This window comes from Molossus molossus, unplaced genomic scaffold, assembly GCF_014108415.1.
Source record: "Molossus molossus isolate mMolMol1 unplaced genomic scaffold, mMolMol1.p scaffold_m16_p_4, whole genome shotgun sequence".
Classification (NCBI taxonomy): domain Eukaryota; kingdom Metazoa; phylum Chordata; class Mammalia; order Chiroptera; family Molossidae; genus Molossus; species Molossus molossus.
The window spans coordinates 110,706,180-110,730,310 of NW_023425377.1; the positions used below are offsets into that span (position 1 = coordinate 110,706,180).

Below are 24,131 nucleotides of genomic sequence, written 5' to 3' on the forward strand. Positions count from 1 at the left end.
GGCTTAGAACCTGGGAGTATTGTGTACGACAGTTTGCATGAGTTTGTGTGTGTGTCAGCAGTTAACATATGGAAACAGGCCTGTGTGTGGAAGAGCATATATATGAGAGTGCATTTCAGTTGGAATTGATAAGAAAACACTGGTGTATTGTCTTACTATTAATAAAACTTTAGTTTTGATACAATTATATGACTATCAAAGCATCCTTATTAATTTATTCATCTCCTCCTAGTTGTTTCTCGGTAAATAATTGGAAATCATTCTTTTATAGAATGGTTTTGAAACTTGGCAATACCCTATGGTCCAGTTATTATAAGATGATACTGGGTGATGACTGGGGATTGTCTCATATCTTTTTAGGCTGAGTGATGTTGAAAGACCACAATTTAGCAAACTAGACAGATCTGGATTCAAACCTTAGTTTTGCCACTTGTTAGCCCTGTGAAACTTAGGGACACATTTAGCCCCTTTGAAACCTCATATTCCTTATACATAGAAAAGGGATAACAGTGCTTGTTTCATTAAATTCCTGAGATAAGTAAGATAATAAAGTTTGCAAAGTACTTATTTATATTGCCTGCGACATAGTAAACATTCAATTAATGCAAATTCTCTTTTGTGTTTTTAAAAAATAAATAATATTTGCCCTGGCCAGTATGGTTCAGCAGTTAGAGCATCGGCTTGTGGACCACAGGGTTACAGGTTTTGATTCCTGGTCAAGGGCGTATACCTGGGTTAAAGGTTTGATCTTGGCCCCTGTCAGGATCGTACAGGAGGCAACCAATTGATGTGTCTCTCTCATATCGATGCCCCCCCCACCTCCCTTCCCCTATGTCTAAAAAAAAAATCAACAGAAAAATATCCTCCGGTGAGGATTAACTAACTAACAAATAATATTTGACAATATAAAGATATGTTTAATATGTGAAATAAAATACAAATTTATTTCCACATTAATTTTTGGGAGATTAGTATTGCTTTCTGTACCTCTGGAGAAATCTTGATAAGAGTACTGGATATTGTATATTATAGGATTCTCATATCCCACCCCGCCCCCTGCCACTAAAAAATTATTTTTTTAATTTTCAAAAAATGTTTTTCAATTTCAGATTACATTTAATATTATTTTGTATTAGTTTCAGGTGTTCAGCTTATTACTTAGGCAATCATATACTTTACTGAGTGTTCCCCCTGATTTTTCCAGTACCTAACTGGTTCCATACATAATTATTACATCTCATATTCTTTATTTAGTTGTATCAACCATATAGGCAAATATAAGCATAATAGTTGATTATTATTTTTTAAAAGCTTCAACATTTTTACGGTAAACTTCCATAAAATAGAAATTACTCTGTGTAAGTTGTATACAGTAACTTACAAATTAATTCAATTTAAGAAAAATACAAAGTTTCTATCAAATGATATGCCATCAGTTTGAGGAAAATGGCATTACTTTGGTTTGTTAAGATAAACTTAAAGTCCCGTTAGACACCAGCATTGTCATGTTTCTGAGGTTAATTGGCTACATTCAGTTATAGGTTATGAAAGGTCCCATTTGAATAATTCACCAAACAATCAGGCAGAAAGACCAAAGTTCACAGAACTAATTGACCTTGTCAGTATAATAGAAACACTTACAAATAAAATTCTCTTTGCCAACAACATTGCAAATGAAAACCTCAGAAGAAACGGTTGTGTCCTGTAACTGTCCTGGAATGCTGTGATTCAGTTAGATAGTGGATGGAGATGGGTCTTGGATGGAAGTTGCGGGTGAGGAAATGTAAAAGGAGGGAAAACTTTGGAGAGGAATTAATTAGGCAAAATGTTAGAGAGAAACACATAGCTTTAGAAATGATTTTAAACATCTTGAATGTCCAAAAAGTAGTGTCTTTGAATCTCTGTGAAAGTAGTGTCTTTAAGTTTGTTATATTTTCACCCTTGTTCTGTATCTCAAGTCCTTTTGTATAGATTTGATAGTCGTTATTGCAGTGAGCTGTTTTCTCAAAGGCAAGAACACAACTTTGACAAAGCCCAGGGCTGTAATAAGGGTGAAGCATGTTTGTCGTCCTGCATTCTTGCTTCATTTACCAATATATGACAAATACTATCTAAAGCATCATTATACCCTTGAATCTAAAATGGCTGTTTGTTGGTTGGTTGATTGGTTGGTTGGTTGGTTGGTTGGTTGAGGTTTGGATTTGTGCCAGAGTGGGGGAAGGGAGAAATGTTGGAAGAAACACAGAACAGTCATTCCCTAACAGATTTTGACAATTGCTTTCTCTCTCTCTCACTCTCTCTCTCTCTTTTGGTAATGATGCAAACCATGTATTTTATTAAAGAACCCCCAGAGCAATATATCAATCTTTCTTAAAGAAAGTAAATATATTCAAAATGTCCTATGAAATTTAATGAACCACTAACAGGACTTGGTCTTTAAAGGAAAACAACAACAACACTTTAGCTTAAAACTCATATGGGGGATATGGGTCCCCAAAAGTAAGCTACAGAAACTGTGCAGCAGATATCAGCCTTCATTGTCCTACAGTAAAAGGGTGATAACATTCCTGTTGCATTTTCTTTCTTTCTTTTTTTTTTAAAGCATCTTTTACATTGTAAGAAAAAGACAATCAACTTGTTAAGTGGGCTTCAAAAATAGTAATAAAAAAAGATTTATAACAGAAAGAATTGATGGTATATTTCACCTAGAGTAAGAAAGACAATGTGTAATAAGGGATTTTGTGGTTTTACAGCTCAGTGCATGTGTTTGAAAGCTGTTCTCTCAGCAACGTGGGTGGCAGGTTATGCTACCATATAATGTATTGTAGTTGGCTCTCCACACTTGTCAGGGTTAGTGTTCAACCATTCGGAAAATTTTCCCATTGTTCTAGCATGTGAACCAAGACCAGTGTTGAATTCCCAATAACTTACAAAAAAAAAAAAAAAAAAAAGGTTTAATTAGAAAGTTTGAAATTTTATTACATCTTATTGTTTCAGAAGTACTACATGTATTAGTATTTTATCTATTTTTGCAATTATTTTTCAGTAAAAAAGATACCAAAATCAAGACTTTATTTATTCTTTTTAAAGTAGGTTTTACAGAAATCTGTACACTGAATCTTGCCCTTTTTTCTGTATTAACACTCTGTTTCCATCTTAAGCATTTTGCTTTAGATGGACCATGGCTCTTGGCAGCTAGTGCATTTTTAGCAAATAATACTGTTTCTAGTAAGGGTTGCAGAGAAAAAAAAACTTAGTGTGAGGTCCTTGTAAACTGAACCTTTGGAACATTACTTTATTTCTTTTTTCCCCCCTTTTGTGCTTCTTCTCTATTTGTGTAATGGTTATAAATTACATCCTTTGAAAAGAAGAATTAAAAACATTTTGTTTTGTTATTTTTTGTAGTTGATTTTTTTTCTTTACCTGTTATTTTAAAGATACCCAGAGAAATAAGCAATTATGGTATTGAAATTCCATTGTGCCAGCACCTCCACAGCATAATCCAAAGAAAACAGAAAACCGCCTGCTGGGTTGTCTGCAGTGTGCTTGTGTGGACATCAGTGTCTGCTGTTCACACACCATTTTTTTTACTGAAAGTTCCTTTTGGAATAAAGACTCTGTGTTTTCTGAGTGTGGTGAAACATTTGTTGGTCCTTATATTTTAAATTTGTGAGGATTTCTGGGTATAGGCTTAGTGTCTTAGATGTATATTACATGATTGTCACTGGCACATCAGGAAGCAGAGAAAAAAGGCTTATCTGCTTATGTACTATAAAATAATGGAAAGCTTTAAATGAAATCACAAAGGTAAGAAATTAAAGGTAAGAAATAATGAGCTTTTTAAATATATAGATACAGATATATGAAGAAGGATTGATTTAAACATTGACTTCACTTGAAATTCAGATATTTAAATATGGTGGCTTCCTGACAGCACTGAGTTAGTAAATTTTTTTCAATTGACCCTACATAGTTAAAGAATGTGTTATAAAGTATCTTATGGATTCTTAATTTTTTATTTTTAATCTTATTTACTTTATTCATTTTTATTCTTACTATGTTGTTGGATATCATTTTAGACACAGACATCAAATTTGTAAAATTTGGTTCAGTGTGTGGGCAGTCTGAACCTTTCACTCAGAACTATAAAACATCCAAAAGAGAAAGTGTTTAGCAGATAATAGGGAACTTCAGGTTTAAATTTGGTGAAATGGAAGTTGATGCCCAGTCTCCTTTAAGGTTTATTTGACTCATTCAAAATTATTTGTTTTTTCTTAAACACTTTCTACATAGAAGTTATACACATCTTTGATGAAACTAGGTTTTTACCCATTTGAACTATTTTTATTGAGAGAGAATTTCAGGTTTGTTTGCCTCTGAATTTTACTCTTGAGTTTCTTAATTAAAAGCACTTTTACATTTCATAATAATTACATCAATCTTTTAATTATTGTTTCTTCTGATTATGAGAATGAGGTTGCTGTCTGTGGGATCAGTTACTGTGTTAGTCAGTGGGCCCAGCGGGCACTGGTGATGCTTGCTCCTCTCCACAGGCCTCCTCACCTGGCTTTTCATCCGTCTTAACCTTTCTTTGAGGTCTATGGATGGAAAAGGTTGTCATCTAAACAAGATATATCTCACCTGTGCCTCCAGGAAAGGGAACTAAAGGCAGCAGTTCCTTAACATGGTAGTTTTATAAGGGCCTAAGAGCCTGAGCCCTGATTGCCAGGAAGCCTAATTGCTCACAGGGCCACCTGGCACACTGCCATTTCCCCACTGGCTGTGCCGCTGCTGTGAATGGAGCAGAGTGTCTGCTTTTCTACTCCCTGTCACTGATTGCAGTTGAGGAAAATGATAGTAATTCACATCAAGATGAAGTCAAACTTCATAATATCTAAGTAATAAGTAGTGGAGTTAGTTTAGTGCTTTTAAAATTCATGTTAAATAAAATTCATTACTTCTTACTCTAAAATATTCATTTTGTATAATTCTACCTTAACCATTCTAGACAGATGTTTTAGATTTGAATAAACACTTAAATGTAAATTATGAGGTGGTTTTTTTGTACTTTTATAAACAAAATTTGTTATATATATGAGTTATGGGACCAATGGAAATCACAGATCTTGGAAGCAAAATGTGTGTGTGTGTGTTGGGGGGTTAGTTCCATCTGTTTTGAAAATATGTTATTGAGAATACTAGACATATTGCCATTTAATTTTTATTTTTATGTCATACGGGTAATATGCCGAAGTCGTAACAAGGTTTTGAGAGACACATCTCACACAAGAGCGTGAACACCCAATCATCACACTTATGAACTACAAAAGGATCTGCACTTATTTTTTTTGTTAATTCTCACCTGAGGATATTGTTCCATTGATTTTAGATAGAGTAGATGGGGGTGAGGAAAAGAGAGAGAGAGAAACATTGATATGAGAGACACATTGATTGGTTGACTCCCGCATGACCCAGACCAGGGCCGGGGATTGAACCTGCAACCCAGGTACGTGTCCTTGACCAGGAATTGAACCCACAACCCTTTGGTTCGAGGAGCCAAACTGGCCAGGGCTGCATTTAATTTTTAATATAACTGGAGGTGTATGTTGGGTTTTCACCTCTGCCTGGACCTACAACCAGCTCTTCACTGTGTTCCACTGTCGTGCTTTGCTTCTAGGTCCCACGACTAATAGGAAACAGTGAGTATCCCGAGACTTTCACTTCTTGTCTTCCCAGGCCCCTCAGATCTCACATCTCTTTAAGGCAGACACAGGATTATAGGTTTTTGAACTGCTGATGTTTATTTACTTGTACTAATATCAGAATATGTTCTTGTCTTATTTTTATTTCAGACAGACATACTTGAACACTACTTTATTACTTTGATGTTCAAAGTTTTGGCAGGGAAATTGTTTTCAAAATCTGGCTTCATCCTACACTGGCTAGGTAACCTTCAACAGATTATATATCCTCTCTGCACTTCAGGTTACTCAGCTATGAATTAGGGATAATTAGAACAAACGTATGTTGCCCTGGCTGGTGTGGTTCAGTTGGTTGAGCATCATCCTGTGCACTGAGAGGTTGCTGATTTGATTTCAGGTTGTGGGCTTGATCCCCTGTAGGGGGCATGTCAGAGGCAGCAGTCTATGTTTCTCTCTCTCATCAATACCGCCCCCACACACACACTTCTTCTCTCTCTAAAATCAATAAAAATATTTTTTAAAAAAACAAACAAAACCCAAATAAATGTTCAGTGTCTGGCATATGGTAGCAGATCAGGAAATGGTAGCTGAAAAGAGAAAGGCCTTGAAAACTGGTGATGTTTTTATAGGCTGTAAAAGTACCACTAGTATGCTTTTCTATGTAATCTTATGAAATTGGGGAGTTTTAGTTACACATAACTATTGGATTCACATTTATATCTTTGAGTTGATGAAGATCCGAGAGCATGGGCTTTGGAGTCATCTTACCCAGGCTTGAGTTTCTGCTCTGCAGCCTAACTGGGAAACTTGGAAAGTTAGCTTCTCTGTGCCTCGGATTTCTTGTGTATAAAATTAAGGTGAAAATAGTGTACTTCAGCCTGGCCAGTGTGACTCAGTGGTTGAGTGTCAACCCATGCACCAAGAGGTCACCAGTTCGATTCCCAGTCAGGGCACATGCCCAGGTTGTGGGCCCAGTCCCCAGTGAGGGGCATGCAGGAGGCGGCCAATCATTGTTCTCTCTCATCATTGTCTTTATTTCTCTCCCTCTCCCATCCTTTCTTTATAAATCAGTAAATAAAAATTACATATATAGCCCTGGCTGGTTTGGCTCAGCGGTTAGAGCGTCGGCCTGCGGTCCTGAGAGACCCGGGTTCGGTTCCCGCTAAGGGCATGTACCTCGGTTGTAGTTTGTCCCCGGCCCTGGTTGGTCATGCGGGTGGCAGCCACTCGATGTGTCCCTTCACATCAGTGTTTCTCTCTCTCTCTCTTCCTCTCTCTCCCTCCCGCTCTATCTGAACAAAAAATGGAAAAATGTCCTCGGGTGAGGATAAAAAAAAAAAAAAAAAATTACATATATAAAAAAATAGTGTACTTCATAGCGCTCTTGCAAGGCTGAAGTAAAATCAGTACATTTAAAACTCTTAATTAATGCCTGGCAAAGAGTAAGTTGTAGTTAACTATGATTATTTCATAGAAAAGGAAAAAGCAGAAAACTTGAATGGAATGAGCCTTAATTAATGGATGTCTCTGTCATCTACTGTTAAATAATTTCCTTTACCTTTCTTTCCAGTCCCCTTCAGAGCTCCACATCTTCTTAAAATGTATTTAGGATTATATTGTAGTTAGAATTCTGCATTTTATTCATTATCTCCATGGAATTATGATATTTTTAATCAAATGTATTTCTTGATTTTTTTCACTTGCTCCTCATAAGTCTTGCCTTAGTTTTTTTTAACAGTTCTTTTGAAGGCAGCTTTATTGTGAAAAGATTTTTTAAAGGCTCTATTGCTCTATGGAATACTTTTTTTAAAAAGGTAATTGGGTCTCCATGTATCCTTCTGCTTCTATGGGACTTTTAAAATTTTTTAAATTTATTTTTAGACAGAGGAAGGGCGAGGGAGAGAAAGATAGAAACATCGATGAGAGAGAACATCGACCGACTGCCTCCTGCATGCCCCCCACTGGAGATTGGGTCCACAACCTGGGCATGTGCCCCGACCAGGAATTGAACCGGCGACCTCTTGGTCCATGGATCGATGCTCAGCCAGTGAGCCACACTGGCTGGGCTCTATTGGACTTTTAAAATAAGCAATTATTTACTTAGTTGTTAAATGATTTATGTAAAAAAGTATTTTATAGTGATTCTTTGGGATCTGAAATTTCTCACTCCCCCATCTATTTTTCAGTGGTTTATAGTCTAGTGGGAGGCCATCAAACAGCTTAGATATATTACCAACATGTGTACCTAAAGGCTAACTTGAACGTCTTCTTGTTTTGAGAATTACTGTTAAGATTTATGGTGATAGAATGACAGTGTACTTTTTAATTTGCTATACCTTAAGAATTACTCATGCATATAAAAAGTCAATTTGTATATATTTGCATAAGGTTTTCTCATAGCAGCTGTACATACAAATTGTGTTTCATTTTTTGTTCTAGGGTAAAATATAAGTTAATGTCAAATGTAAAGGAAATATACATTTATTTTAGAGCCCATTTAATAGCAAATTATAATTTACCAGGAATATCAAAGACTTGGGAAAAGCTAAACCTCACTTACAGCGCAAGAAGCTCTGCAGCTGTGTGCTGGGGTTTCTGCAGCCGTGTCTGCTGTGCTTAGGGCTCCCCCTCCCCAAAGTCCATGAAACACACATGCACAGTTTATGTATGTACATAACTTTTTAATGTAAGAAATAGAACTTTATGAGCATCCCAGAAGCTGGGAGTATACCTCTTCCCTTCTCTGTCACGGTCCTTTCCCTGCCCCTTAGAGGCAGCCACTGCCTTCACTTTTTGTGATAATTTCCTTAGTTTTCAAAAAATGTTTTTATCACCTTTTTAAGTTTAATTTTTAAAGTTTAAGTATATTTTCACTACATTAAAACATGTACATAGGTTAAAAGCCTGAAAGGACTGCAACAGCGTTTATAAAACATACTTCTCTCCCTCTCCAGTATCCCATCCTGCTCCTTGGGAGCAGTGCTCTTAGCTGTTTCAGCCTTGTTTGCTTTCATACTTCTAAATAACAGATGTACACAGATATCTTAAATAAATCTGCAAAGCTGTTTTCATATCTGATGCTGGAGCTTGAAGTCCACAGGCCCGCTGCTGCCCCATGACCCAAGGTGAGCCAGCAGGTGGTGACAGCGTGTGATCTACAAGAGCGTCAGCCTCAACCTGAATGTGTAAAACAGAATGGCTGCTACTTCACCTCTGCCCTCCAAACCTTGTGTGAGAATATTTCGTGTTCCGACTCACCAGAAGCATGCGAGGAAGGGAATCCTGGGAAACGTAGTTTAGGCTAGGCCAAGTGACACATTACAAAGCTGTCATAGATGGCCATGAGAATGTTCCTCTCAGAACTATTACCTGTAGGAGTGGAACTGACTGATGTTCTCTGAAATCCATCACCATAGTTAGTGCCAAGACCATGCCTTCCAGTCTTCCCCCAGGCAGTGAGTGAGCAGAGCAGGGCTGCTAAACCAAGCTCATTCCTGGGGACTCCAGTCTTGTGACAGGCCGCCTGGGCTCAGGGAGTCCCTGAGAGCCTTGCTGAACTTTCCCTGGAACTGCGCTGCCGTCTCACATGCTCCACCCAGCCTTCCTTCCTTCCCTGGCTCCCTCCCCTGGGCTCAGACCTGCATCACTGCCTGACAGCTCTCCCAGCTTTGCCTGGCTCCCTCCTCCTCTTCTCCCAAAGACATTGCCCCTGATAAATATCTGGTACATCTATCTATTCATGTCTTGGTATCTGTTTCTCAGATGACCTGGACTAACAGCTAGCTGTCCTCTTAGGATAGCCCTTTAATTGCATCCTGGGAATTTCATTCACCTTCTCTTCTGGTTGATCCCTTGTTTTCTGGATCCCAGGTCTTCATCTTTTTTGATTTACTTCCTTTTTTGGTGGAATGTGCGTACTCCACATGGGAGGTAAAATTGTTGAAGCCTTGCATGACTGAAAACTTTATTTTAATCTCACCCTCGAGGGATGATTTGGCTGGGTATGGAATTCTAGTTTGGAAGTAATTTTTCATCAGTTTTAAGTACATTCTCCATTGCCTCATAGTTTTCAGTGTAAATATTGAGGAACACTTGATTTTTGATGCTATGCGTTTGACCTATTTTTCTCTGTAGAAGCTTTTATAATCTCTTTATCTTTGATGTTTAGAAATATCACAATGCTATGCCATGCTTGTATGTGTGTGTGTGTGTGTGTGTGTGTGGTGTTTCCTTCATTGGGCTGGGTGCTCAGTGGATCCCATCAGTGAGGAGTCACCTGTCTTTCAGTTCTGAGCAGTGCACTTAGGTTCTTTCACATTTTTCTTCTCTGTTTTCTCTTTCTGACTTCACATTTGTCAGCTCTGATACCTCCTTCATTGAGTCACTGGATTTCTTAATTTTTATCTCTTGTTTTCTTATTTTTCCAAGCAATTCATTTAATTTCAGTTAATAAAAATTTTTTATTTTAGTTTTTTGCATACACACACACACACACACACACACACACGGTGACCCATTTTAGTTTTTTTTTATAACCCTTACTCCATATTTTTTCATTTATCTTCAGATAGAGTGAGAGCAAGGGGGTAAGAGAGAGAGAAACACCCAATTGGTTGCCTCCCGTACTACCCGACTCGGGCTGGGACCTAACCACAACCCAGGTATGTGCCCTTGACCAGAATCAAACCCGAGACTCTTTGGTCGGCAGGCTGGTGCTCTAACTGCTGAGCCAAACTGGCCAGGGCAAAAAGGTGACCCGTTTTAAATGAAATACAGTTAATATCTCTTTGCCATCTCTTGGTCTTTGGAATATTTTCAAAATCAGTTTCCTTCATAGTATAAATTTATCTTTGCATCATTTCAGATGATATGACTGAAATTAGGTGAAAGACCTTTCAAGCTAAGGCTGAAGAGGCAAGCAGGGACGAGGATTCGTTCTAGAGCGGTGCTGTTCCCCTGCTGATACCTTCAGAGGTTGCCTCCTAAAAAGGAGATACAGAATTTTAAATCATCAGTATATATTCACTTGATGTATCTGAAGTCATGGGTTTGGATACAATTATATAGGACAATTTCAAGTATCCTATTACCTTAATATTAATAAGTCCTAACTTCATTAATCTTTAAATTTATCGATCTTTACTGAGTTACCAGTTATTTCTCTGTCATTTACGACATTCTCTTACTATCTCTTTAGTAAACCAAGTTACATATTTTTGTATACAAAACTATTTTTAAACTACAATATTATATAGAGCTTTAAAAGCCTTAAAATATAAATAGTCTTAGTCAGGCACATTATTAGATGAGGAAAATCCAGAATACATTGATAAGCTGTATCATAGAACTGTTCTGAGATGGAATTGATTTGGCAAAGGGAGGGGGTCACAGGTGACTTTGGTAAGATTGATTTCAGTGGTGGGGACAAAATTCAGATTAGAATGGGATACAGATAACTAGCAGGCAAAAAAATAATAAAAAAAAAACTTTCCAAGTGCATGAATATATAGAGAAAGGAGCCGAAAGGGGTGATGGTAGAAAGAACAAGAAGGAATATAGAAAATATATCTTAATGGTGATGAAGTTTTCATTTATTGCCCTGACCAATGTATCTCAATTGGTTGGGCATTGTCTCGCACACTGAAAGGTTGCTGGTTCAATTCCTGGTCAGGGCACATGCCTGGGCTGTAGGCTGGATTCCTGGTGGGGGTGTGCAGGAAGCAGCTGATCCATGTCACTCTCACATCGATATGTTGCTCCCTCTCTCTCCCCCTCCCTTCCTCTCTAAAAAAAAAAAAAAATCAATATTAAGTCTTAAACATTTTTTTCATTTATTGAGGTTCGAACCACAACTGGGTGGGAAAAGAAGTTATTTTGGCAAAATTTTGCTTTTCATTAACTTTCTGTTTGAACTGATATATAAAAAATATATAAATAATGTTTTTGCTGAAAATATATTAATCTTTTAATCAAACATGTACAAAAATTAAATTTATATATACTATATGTACTTGAGTTTTTAAAATCTGTGTTAAATATGACAGTATCAGAATAGTAACTTTTTAGAGATGACTCTAAAAATTTCAAACTGGGCACAGAAGTGAAGTAGACACAGAGTTGGTGTTTTTGGCTTCCAGGCAATATAGTTGATGGTGAAGCCATTTGAGAGAACTTAACAGCTATTTATACTTTGTAATGTACTTTTAGTGACTGAGATCAATAAACTTTATTATATGTTCTGAAGAAATAGTTTACTAATTATTTTTATTGAAAATTTTACTACATTTATAATTCTGTATATATCATGCCAAAAATTATATATGCTATAAAATCTTAATACAGCTTTTTGTACACTGAACCATTTAAACTATAAGTACTCAAAACTAACATTGTTATCTGTCAGAAATAATGGTTAAATTTGTCAAAAACATTATATTATTAAGGAGCTGAATTTAGAATCTTGGTTTTAGTTTTTGTTCATCAATGAGATTATTGTACATTTACTTGGAGAATAGATTATTTCAACCAGAAGTGCTTTCTCCCTCCTCTGAACTTCCTTGTATATCTGTTATAGTAGTTTCTTATTTCTGCTGCAACCAATTACCTCATAGTTAGTGCCTTAAAACAACACATATTTATTATCTTAGTCTGGAAGTGAGAAATCCAAAATGGGTCTAATGGATTAAACCAAGGTGTCAGCAAGGTATATTCTTTTCTGGAGATTCTTGGGGAGAACTGTTTCTTGCCTTTTCAGCTTGTAGAGGCTGCCCACATTCTTTGGCTTGTGGGTGCATCACTCCAGCCTTTACTCCTGTCATCACATCTCCTCTCTCTCCTGCCTTCCTCTTACAAGGACCCTGTGACTGCACTGGGCCCACCCAGGTAATCCAGGATATTCTTTTTCATCCCCAAATTTTTACCTTAATAATATCTGCAGAGTCCCTTTTGCCATGTAAATTAACATGCTCATAGTTTTGAGGGAATGATGTGGACTGCTGCCTCTTTCTTCTATTTAGACTCATTGAATGTCAGAGCTGGAAGGGTCAGTGGGTGATAACTTGTCCAATCCCTTTACTTTATACATGAAGAAAGTGAATGAAACCAGAGAGGATGTTTGTCTGCCTGTAAGCGTATCTCTTTTTCTTTCTTTCTTTCTTTTTAAGGTTTGAAACCGTCCTTATTTATGCTTTGTATGCTTAACTGTATGTACTTAGAGTACCTTGAACATTTTAAGTACTCAGTAACTGTTTGTAGCCTTAATGAATAAAAGGTTAGCACTCATTTTGAGTTAGTGCTAATGGAAGTTTATAAAATGTCACTGACCAAAATACCACGAGGGTAGATTCAATTATTCTTACATTTTGTAGTTAAAAGAAGGAGCTCATTTAGTCTTAAACACCAACTACCTTTTTAAATATTATAGTTCTCTTGCCCCATCTCTACCCACTCTCTTTCTTTAAAGAAAGAAGGAGTAAAGAATGAAAGAAAGAGTATGAAAAAGAATGAAAGAAAGGAAAAGTAGAAAAGAAAGAAAAGGAAGGGAGGGAGGAAAGCAGAAAATGATACAGCAGTGTTCATTTCATTGTTTCCTAGAGTAACTTATGGAACTCTGACTTAGCGTCTCTGACACACATCGCCATTTGACTGTGTTGATAAGATAAACCTATATTTTTTTGTGATGCATATAGTTCATTTGTGTACAATAATTAAGATAATTTAAAAATTAATATTTATGTTTTAAAAACTATAACTTTAGGAAAGTTTTTAGAGACTTTGGTTTACCTTTCAACTTATGATTTTCTTTTCCTTGTTAAGTAAGGACAGTTTGGACTTTTGTTTAAAATAAAATTAAAAATTAAAAATTAAACTTTATCTGGTATTTCTTATTGAAAAATATTAAGAATCCAGATTTTATGTTTAGATCACCATCTAGACTACATAAATCACTTACTAACTATTCCCAAGAAAGAAAACTTGGTGTGATGCTTATTTAATGACCGATTTTCTTTTGTTAATATTCCTCTTGCTGCTTTTAGGATTCTCTCTTTGTCTTTAATTTTTGGCAGTTTGATTACTATGTGTCTTAGTGTGGGCCTGTTTGGGTTCTTCTTACTTGGGGCTCTCTGTGCTTCTTGAACTTGAATGCCTTCTTCCTTCACCAAATTAGGAAAGTTTTCTGTCACTATTTCTTTGAATATATTCTCTAACCCTTGCTCATTTTCTTCTTCTTCGGGGACTCCTATGATGCGAATATTATTACATTTCCAGTTGTCCCACAGTTCTCTTAAGCTGTCTTCCTGTTTTTTAATTGTTTTTTCCTTTTGGTTTTCTGATTGGTTGATTTTTTTCTACCCTGTCTTCTAATTCATTGATCCGGTCCTCAGCTTCCTCTACAATGCTATTTAGACCTTCCAATGTGTTCTTTATTTCTGATATGTCATTCTTCATTTCTTCTTGGTGGTTTTTAATTTCCAACTGGTTGATTTTCAACATTTCTGTGTCTTTACTCTTGGTGCTCATGCCCTTACACATGCTGTTGAGCTTCCTCAAGATCATGGCTCTGAATTCTAGTTCTGTTGACTTGCTTAACTGTTCCTCATTTATCTCATCTTCGGTAGAGGTCTCTTGTTCTTTCATTTGGCTTTTGTTTCTGTTTTTCACCATTTTGGCTATCACAGTGGGCTTTGGAGTCTGCCAAATTTTTCCTGTGGGTGTTGGTGTTCTGCTGTTTGTGGCTCCCTCTCCTGGGTTTGGATGAGGCAGGGAGGACCCACTTTAACCACCACTGCCAAGTCTTAACTTTCCTCTAGCTTTTTTTTGCCTGGAGGCTATTAGTAAGGTCACCTGAAGAACCTTGGTTTCTGAGTTGCCTGAAAAACTCCCTCAGGTGCTCAGTGTAAGAGGATTTCCTGAGGGTAGAACAGATGCTGGTTGTTAATGGGCCTCAATTAGCATTTCAATGGCCACCAGGAGGGGTTGAATCTCCGAGGGAGGGCCCACCGCCTCTCCCCAGGGCCGTGGGATGGAGTAAGATGACCACAGTCCTGTGTGGCTGCACTCAGCAAAAGCTCTGAGCACCCTCCGAATCCCGATTGCCCCACACAGTTTCAGTGCAGTCTGCCCTCCCTCTGCTAAAGCCCAAGGTGAGTGGCTGCTGCCAATTTAGCCTCTGTCCAGACTCTGCATGGTGGAGCTGCCTGGGACTTTAACTCCAGGGCGCTGCTCCCAGCCAAGGGCTGCGAGTCTGTGAGTCTGCGGCACCAGCCGAGGGCGTGGCACCAGCCCAGGTGGCAGCAGCTTCCTGCCGAGCCCCCTGGTCCCAGCCGAGTCCGCTGGTCCCAGCCCAGGCAGCTGCGGTCCCTGGGCTCCCGGCCCCCCCTCGCGTCCTCGCAAGCCTACCAGGATTGAGTGGGTGTTTCTGGTTATGTGGTCCTCCAGGCTGCCTTTCCATTGCCCCTTCCAGATGATTTGTCATTTTCGTTGTAAATCCAGTTTGGTCCTGGGAGATGGTCTGTGTAGCTCCATTCACTCCGCCGCCATTTTTTTCTTCTTTTGTTAATATTCTTATAATTTATATAAAATCTGATTGTTGCCCTGGCTGGTTTTCTCAGTGGTTAGAGCACCGGGGGGTCGCAGGTTTGATTTCCAGTCAAGGGCATGTACCTGGGTTGCAGGTTCGATCCTCGGCCCCGGTGGGCATCATGCAAGAGGCAAATAATTGATGTGTCTCTTTCTCATCCATGTTTCTCCCCCTCTCCCTCCCTCTCTATCTAAAAAAATCAATGGAAAAATATCCTCAGGTGAAGAGTAACCAAAAAATAAATAAATGAAAATTAAAACAAATGAAATCTGCCCTAGCTAGTTTGACTCAGCGGTTAGAGCATCAGCCCACAGACCAATGGGTCTCGGGTTCGGTTCCTGTCAAGGCCACATACCTTGGTTGCGGTTTGTCCCCGATCCTGGTTGGGGTCGTGTGGGAGGTAGCCAGTCAATGTGTCTCCTTCACATCGATGTTTCTTTCTCTTCCTCCTTTCCACTCTGTCTGAAGATACATGGAAAAATACCCTCGGTGAGGATAAAATAAATAAATAAATAAATGAAATCTGATTGTTATATGAGTTTGTTATTTTTTTATTATTGTTATATGAGTTTGGATGTATTAGGCATATTTCTTGAAATAAAATATATCAGAAGCATGTTAGATTCTTTTCCTATTTGTATTAGCATAATATTCCAATGGATGTATACATTTATACATGTCTAATTCTAACACTAAGTCTGCCTACTAAGACAGTACATGTAATGTGCTAGCAGCTGTAAAATAGACCATGATAAAAGTGTCCAGTAACTGGTAATGGCTATTATCATATTGTCATTCTCTCAGTGAGCAAGAGGTTAATTTTAACTCAGCTTTAATTTTTTTATTCTCTTTTTAAAAGGTTTGTAAATTTTCAATTACAGTTGACATACAATATTATATTAGTTTCAAGTGTACAACATAGTAGTTAGACATTTGTATAACTTGAAATGTGGTCACCCAGATAAATCTAGTACCCATCTGACATCATCCACAGATAAGTCAACTTTAGAATGTATTCATTATAATAAATTATATTCATTGGGTAAAAACCTAATCTGACTTTTCTTTTCCTGGCAGCAACTTGAATTGGTGGAACCAAGTGGCTGGATTCATGTACCCTTAACTGATAATCATAAGAAGCCAACTCGAACATTCATGATACAGATTGCCGTTCTAGCCAATCACCAAAATGGAAGAGACACCCACATGAGACAAATTAAAATATATACACCAGTAGAAGAGAGCTCCATTGGTAAATTTCCTAGATGTACAACTATTGACTTCATGATGTATCGTTCAATCAGGTGACCTGGATATAGAACAGAAGTCATTAAACATATCTGTGTTTTCTCTGGTCAGTAAATATTATATCTGATATCTTTATTGAAAAATCCTGTTGTTTTACAGTTTTTTGTATGCATTGAAAACTATTTTATTATAGTTTTAAAAAATAAATTTTGGGTCATACCAGCTTTATTTTCTTTAACATAATAACACTCACATATTTTATATTATTAAAAATGAGTTTGAGTCCTGGCTGGTGTGGCTCAGTTGGTTGAAGCATCGTTCCATACACCAAAAAGTTGAAGGTTCAATTCCCGGTCAGGACACATATCAGGTTTCAGGTTTGATCCCCAGCTGTGGTGTGTGCAGAAGGCAGCTGATCAATGTTTCTTTCTCATATTGATGTTTCCCTCTCCCTCTCCCTCTCTCCCTCTCCCTTCTTTCTAAAGTTAATTAAAAAATTCATTTGAAGCCAATCATTAAATTTTTTCTTATTACCAAAAGAAAACCAACTGAGCCCGGCCAGTGTGTCTCAGTGGATTGAGCATTATGGTCCCATGAACAGAGTTCCTGGTTCGATTCCTGGTGGGGGCACTTGTCTGGGTTGCAGGGGGCGTGCAGGAGGCAGCCGATCGATGTTTCTCACATTGATGTTTCTATCTGTCTCTAAAAAATCAATAAAAACATTTTTTAAAAAAAGAAAGAAAACCAGTTGAACTGAACATATTTTACTAACCAGGTGTTTATTTCACATAATGATCATGCATTAGAGTAATGATTCACCTCATATTTGAAAACAAACCTATGTCTTATCAGTAGATGTTATCTTTAATAAGCCAAAATTATTTTTCTCTATAATCCAGAGGAAGCTTATTCTTTTAATACTGAGCCTTTTTAAACACGGTGTCAGAATAAGCTTAGCATGAAGTGTCTGATGAGAACCACTCTGATTGGGAATATAGTTAATTGTGACAATTACTTCCATGAAATACTTGTAAGCCTAGGGTTGTCTATGTCCTGATACCATGTCAGAGATAGCCATTATAATCTGCTGTTGTCCTAATTCTAGTGCTGCTATAGAAGAGTTAGTTTCAAATTTGTATCTTGACACTGAAGCATTTCTGAGGGATAAAGAGGTCCCGTGAAAAACTTAAAAATGTATGAAATTATTTTTTATATATAGAAAGATATTAGAGGAGCTTAAATATGTTTTTTTTCCCATGGTTTAAAATGAGTAGATTTGATTCTGCATACTTTTTTTTTCTATATCTATTACTTTTTGGGAGGGTGTTTATTTAGCCACAGAACTTCCCTAGATTGGCTCTTGTTTGGGAAAAATTCCTTGGTGGTTCTTGCATTACTGGAGAGACTGAAGTCTTAAATAGTAAGGTTTAAAAAATATTTTGTATTTGCTTTATTCTGGCAGCGAGTAGTAATTTACATGGATACTCTACAGGTTTTACTTTTTCACTCAGCAGAATCTCCGTTCTTTCTGTGAATTTCACAACGAGATTTGTCATGTGCATTTTGTTGTCTTTGAAGAAATAGGGTAGGTGATCTATAGTCACCAAATAGTCCGTAACCAAAACTCATTTGGGATTAGTAAATTAATTCCAATATAGATGTGGGATACTGGAAAGGTTAGAAGAGTGGATTAAAGGAAAACACATGGATAGGAATTAAAAGCAAAGGACAGAATCAAGGAAATTAGAATAGAAATATACACTAGGCACTGTATAGATGTTTTGCTTTATTTAGTCCAATAAGGAAAACATGTAAACAACAGCGTCTTAGTGTTAGAGACAGAGAAATCTAATAAAAAAATACAGAAGTATTTAGCCTGGCTGGTGTGGCTCAGTGGATTGAGCAATGTCTCACAGACTGAGAAGTCCCGGTTTGATTCCCTGTTCGATTCTACATGCCCGGGGTTGCAGGCTCGATCCCCAGTAAGCAGGGTGTACAGGAGGCAGTGACTTGATGTTTCTCTCTCTCTTTTTTTTTTTATCCTCACCCGAGGACACTTTTCCATTTTTTGTTCAGGTAGAGTGGGAGGAAGGGAGGGAGGGAGGGAGAGAGGGAGAGAGAGAGAGAGACATTGATGAGAAAGGGACACATCGAGTGGCTGCCACCCGCGCGACTGACCAGGGCCAGAGACAAACTGCAACTGAGGTACGCGCCCTTAGCAGGAACCGAACCCGGGTCTCTCAGGACCGACCCCAGGCTGTCGCTCTAACCGCATTTTGCCTGCTTTTGCCTGCTAAGGGAAACAATAGTCCTCTAAACAAACAAATCAGAAATTAGAGTGGTAATATTTCACACTGATGCATAGGAGTGTAGAGGGGAAGAGAGGATTGACTTCCTGTCCGGGAAATTAGAAGTGAAGCTAAATAAGACATTGTGGAGGAGGTAGAGTTTTGGAAAGAAACTAATTATTCACTTTCAAGTTTATTCTTGAATCCAGACTATCATTGTTTATAGGTAAGTAACAGTTATTTTGAAACAGATGATTTGTGTGTTCAGAATCAACTAACGTTTTGTACATTGCTCTCATTTGATTAAAACATGGACAAATCTTGAAAAATAATTTTAGCCATTATGACTACTAATTTAGTGCAGATTAATACACTACAGTATACATTTAATGAGTATAAAATTTTATGAATCACCCTAGCTCAGTTTGTTGGAGCATCGTCCCCTACACCAAAATGTTGTGGGTTTGATTCTCAATTAGGGCACATGCCTAGGTTGCAAGTTTGATCCCAGTTAGGGTATGTACAGGAGGCACTGGTCGATGTTTCTCTCTCACATTGATGTTTCTCTCTCTCTCTCTCTCTCTCTCTCTCTCTCTCAAATCAAGAAAAACATACCCTCAGGTGAGCAATAAGTAAATAAAGAAGTAAATAAATAGCCCTGGCCAGTTTGGCTCAGCGGTTAGAGCACCAGTCTGCGGACCAGACAGTCCCAGGTTCCGTTCTTGCTAAGGGCACATACCTCACTTGCAGTTTGTCCCCGGCCCCGGTTGGGGTCAATGTGGGTGGCAACCACTCAATGTGTCTTTCTCACATCAATGTTTCTCTCTCTATTCCCCCCTCTCTCCCTCCTGCTTTTTCTGAAGATAAATGCAAAAATGCCCTCGGGTGAGGATTAAAAAAAAAAAAAGTAAAATTGTATGACTCAAACACAAATATGTCATATGTTTCCAAGTGTTTTAGAAAATTGTTGCTCTAGACTTTTTAATAACATGCATTATTTTTATTGAATTCCTGCTTATTTCATCAATTACCGTTTTAAAATGATAAAATTTGCAAAATATGTTGCATTAAAGCATTAGGGAAAATAATATTTTGTAGTCGTGATTGTATGTGGACGCTTGCTTTGTGCATCTTTTACACCAAGATTATCTTTTGCCCACACTGGTCTGGCATTTCCCACTTCTGTGACTTTTAGAGCAGCAATTTTCAATTGATGTGCCGTGGTAGGTGCACAGGGGTGCCACAAGAATTTTAGAAGCATGCAATACCTGACTACCTAGTCAGGGACAGTGACCTCTTTTTTCTTAGATGTCAATTTTAAAAAATGACAACAACCAACATGACGATAGCTATCTGGTGTGAATGAATAAAAATTATACCTATTTTTTTGTTAGCTTGGCAAAAATACATTTTCAGTGTGCGGAAGAATTTTGGTAATTAGCTTATGTGTGCCATGAAAAAGGCTGAGTTCGGTGTTTGGAATTGTTGCTGTGAAAGCTATTTCTGTTCAGTGGTGTCCAAAAAGCCTTAGAAAGAGGAAGATGGCAAAGAAGAAAGCCTTGGGGGTTAGTTTATTAATTATCCATGACAGTAATCTAGTACATTAACAGGACAAATCTGAAGGCTAATTATTTTGACCCCTCCCAACTATAAATCTAAGAAAATGTCTATAATCAATGGCAATGTTACATGAAAAGTTAAAATTATTTTTTAGTACTATTAACTAGTCTTATTTTTCAGTTTTTATCTGGACCAATTATAGTTCTGCCTGCTTTTGAAACCTTTATCTAAGTGAATTTTTGTTTCAGAAACTGGTGTTTCACATCATGTATAATCGAAGCTCTAGCATGGACCATTGCAGTTATTGTAATCACTGCATTTGTGGCCGTGAGCTTCCCACTGATGCAGTTCTGTGATCACCAGGAGATGTTCTTCCGCTAGGCGTTTGCTTTTCCAGCGCTGAGAGCAAATTACCGTTCTCCCCCTGTGGTCCTGGAAATAACTCCCCAAACTGTTTTTATAGACTTTATTCTGAGACTAGCTCTCTTCTTTACCCTGGCATTCATCTGTAGCTGGCCATCCAGATTTTAACAGATCATTTCCTGTTATTACTACAGCAGTATCAAAATACTGATCACTCACTAAGAAGCAAAGTATCCAAAAAACTGAAGCAGAGAGTTCAGCCAGCTGTTTGTTTTCCACTGTTAAAATTTATAGGAATCACATGTGAGGTGGATGTGAAGCCGTGAAATCGAGGGCAGCCTCAATAAAAGGAGAACGGTGATAGTGCTCCGTCCAGCTTTTGTCATACTCAGGTGCTTACCAGAGGCAAAGCAGAAGAATTCTACTGTTTACTTAAAAATAGTGCTTATTTTTTAAGGTAGCATTCAGGAACTAATAGGATATTTAAGGAATATATTCCTCAGAAGTTTTAAGTCATCTGAACTGTTTAGAAAAAATTTGTCATTTTTTTTCTTGAAATTGTCAGTTAACAGATGTAATTTGGTGTAATTTTGACTCTCATCTTTTCATATTCAGTAACCCCAAGTCCTGCAGATTTCACATTAATGATCACTGTTAGTTTCACCCAGTTCACATCATTCTAGGCCAATTGCAGGAAGCTCCCAGATGGACCATTGGTCTTTAGTTTATGCTAAAATAAAAGTTTTATTTTAAAACTTTAAAAGTCCAAACAGTATTTCATCATATAGCTCTCTGTAAATATATATACTAATTCCACATTACCTGTATATATTTACCAACTATATAAGCCTGAAGTCCTTTGGCATCCCTTCAAGGCCATCTCTTCCCTGCTTCTTTTATAATTTTTTTTTCATTATTCTTTATTATTCTCAGACTTTTTGCTCTAGCCAAGAAAATATGCTTGCCTGTTTTTGTACCCTTATTTTTATTTTTACTCTTTTATATGTAACATCTAATGGCCTTTAATCTTGTCACTATTGTACTAATTGATACCACTTCTCTGAGCAGAAACTACCTCCAAGTCACTCCCTTGAGTGCCTATACTTAATCTGATTTTAATCCTATATTTTTTTGTTCCTTCTTTGATTCTAAATCAGCATTTATGTATTACTAGTACTATATTAACATATGAATATTATACTGTATATGTTGCTAACTTGAAGACAGAATCAGTCTTATTTGCATTATTACAATTCTCGACATAATAGGCATGCAGTAAATACTCATTGCTTTTCTTTTATAAGCTCTTGCATGGAAATACTTTCACTTCTTATATCTTATTTTCAGAAAATCACTGTGTTAGGGTTACATTTAACTATGAATAATAGAAATCCCTACCACAATGACAAATAGATTTTTATATTTCTTTTCTATTAAAAGGTTTGGACCTCTAAGATTCATGTCATAGCTGGTTGTACTGAATGGGGTGGGAAGCTCCCTCGTAGAAAGAGGATGGAACTGAGCCATATGTTCTCAATTCTTTCTATATTTACCAGTGAGATGTTTGCGTGGTTAGGGATGGAGCAAAGGAGTGGAGAGGCTCAGAGCAAGGAACTGAACTTCTAGCTGTGAATCATCGAGTGGGGAAGAAGGCTTCCTATACATACACTCTGGTTCCAGAACAGTGAGCAGATTTCAATAGAGCTGAGATGGGAGGGCATTTCGGGCATCGAAAAGTGTACAGATCTGTGGAGGAGTAAGGAGGTTATATTCAGACTGCAGTACAGCAAGGTGTTAAACATGAGAAAAGTAATACCCTTAAGTTACGGGATGGATGAAAGGTAGTTTAGGGTAGGGTGGGCTGAAAGTTTAATCTTTCACTGTTATATATAGGGTAACTGCTCTTATATGTATACCCTTATATAATTCTTCTATTTAATGCTATCGTAAAACTTCAGAGGACTAAAAGGGCAATATGGGTAGTCTAACACCTACCACCATTATAAATTTTGAAGGAGACTAATGGGATAAAAGCTGTATTTTTTGGAAACAATAATTTCATATAAATCGAAATATTTAGTGAAGATTTGTCATATGCAATTACCTAAGATTAGACCATGTAGAAGGCTGTAGAAGGTTGTCTGGGATAAGAAAAGTTGGGTGGAAATCTGCTTTTCCGAAAGGGCATTCTTTAGAGTGTGATGCTTGTGGGGTCGTAGAAATGTCCACCCAGTTTGGTTCCACTGATCCAGGATTCCTCCTTCCATTCCAGAGAGTTAGATCATAAATGGAGTTATTAGAAAAATCCACTTGTGAGAAGACCATCAGAAATCATACACAGCTCCAAATAAGGCTCTCAAGTGGCCATTACAAAAATATTTGAGTTCTTGGAATATGGCATGCTGTGTGTTTAAACAAAATATCATTAGTAGGAACACAACTTGATTCCTTTGGGTCCACTTTGTGCTTGTCTTACATCTAATTACTTTTGGATTCAAAATAAAGAGGCTTTTTTTTTTAAACTGAAAAAGTCTTTGAAACAGTATTATTCATATTATAATCCCTTTTAAAGATAATGTCAACTGAAGCATGAAATATACTAGTGATATGAAAAAAAACAATATAGTGTAAGCACAGTTTCTTGTTTTAATAAATAGTAACCATTTTGTAGATCCTTGGTAGCTAATGAATATGATAAGAGGAAATATTATTTGAATGGAAAGTTCTGTATGTGAAAAAAATGTCTCTTATTTGCAAGCTAAAAGGAAGTAACTCAATAGTATAGGAATAATATGAGCATCTGAGTCCTATCCACTGTACTCTTTGGCCAACTTTGTTAGCCTTTTTCCTTTTTAAGTGTGTATGTGTGTGTGTGTGAAGCACAGTGTACATACAATGAAGTACACCAAGCACTATCTCAGTGAATTACATCAGAGTGGACACCCATGTACATGCCAAAGACTGGGACACCTCAGTACCCTGGAAGCCCTCATGTTCCACCTAAACTGGAATTCCCTTCCTCCTCTCCAACATGAGCCTCTACCCCAAGTTAAATAGTGTAACTGTTTCACCTATGTTTAATGCATACATATTTGCATACTAATGTACAATACATTTTTCTTTGTGTCTGTTTTCCTTTACTCAGCATGGCTTTGTAATATGTATTCATGTTACTGCATGTAGCTATAGTTTGTTCATTTTTGCTGTTGTATGCATAGTATTCTACTGTTATTGGAATTTTCAGTTTGAGGATATTACAAATAATACTGTTATAAAATTCTAGTACCTGTCTTTTGACTCATATTGTATGTGCATTTCTGTTAGATCTGTATATAGGAGCCAGATATCTTGCTTAAGGGGTATATGTGTGCTCATTTTTTTTTTTATCCT

General features: G+C 37.3%; 1 protein-coding gene and 1 non-coding gene across 4 annotated transcripts in view; one reads left to right on the top strand and one right to left on the bottom strand.

Moving 5' to 3' along the window:
* ANAPC10 (anaphase promoting complex subunit 10) overlaps nucleotides 1–16,796 on the top strand; it is a 55,403-nt gene extending 38,607 nt beyond the window's left edge. For 2 of the 3 annotated variants that reach the window (XM_036241261.1, XM_036241262.1), the window contains exon 5: nucleotides 16,360–16,796. In XM_036241261.1, the coding sequence (XP_036097154.1) occupies nucleotides 16,360–16,590 (231 nt within the window). In that variant the 3' untranslated portion in view covers nucleotides 16,591–16,796. The remainder of the gene's footprint in view (nucleotides 1–16,359) is intronic. The other variant, XM_036241263.1, reaches the window with a different exon arrangement.
* On the bottom strand, nucleotides 5,231–5,333 carry LOC118616712. Its single transcript, XR_004956686.1, has one exon. It is a non-coding gene; the product is annotated as a small nucleolar RNA U13 (small nucleolar RNA).
* Nucleotides 16,797–24,131: the final 7,335 nt, after the last annotated feature.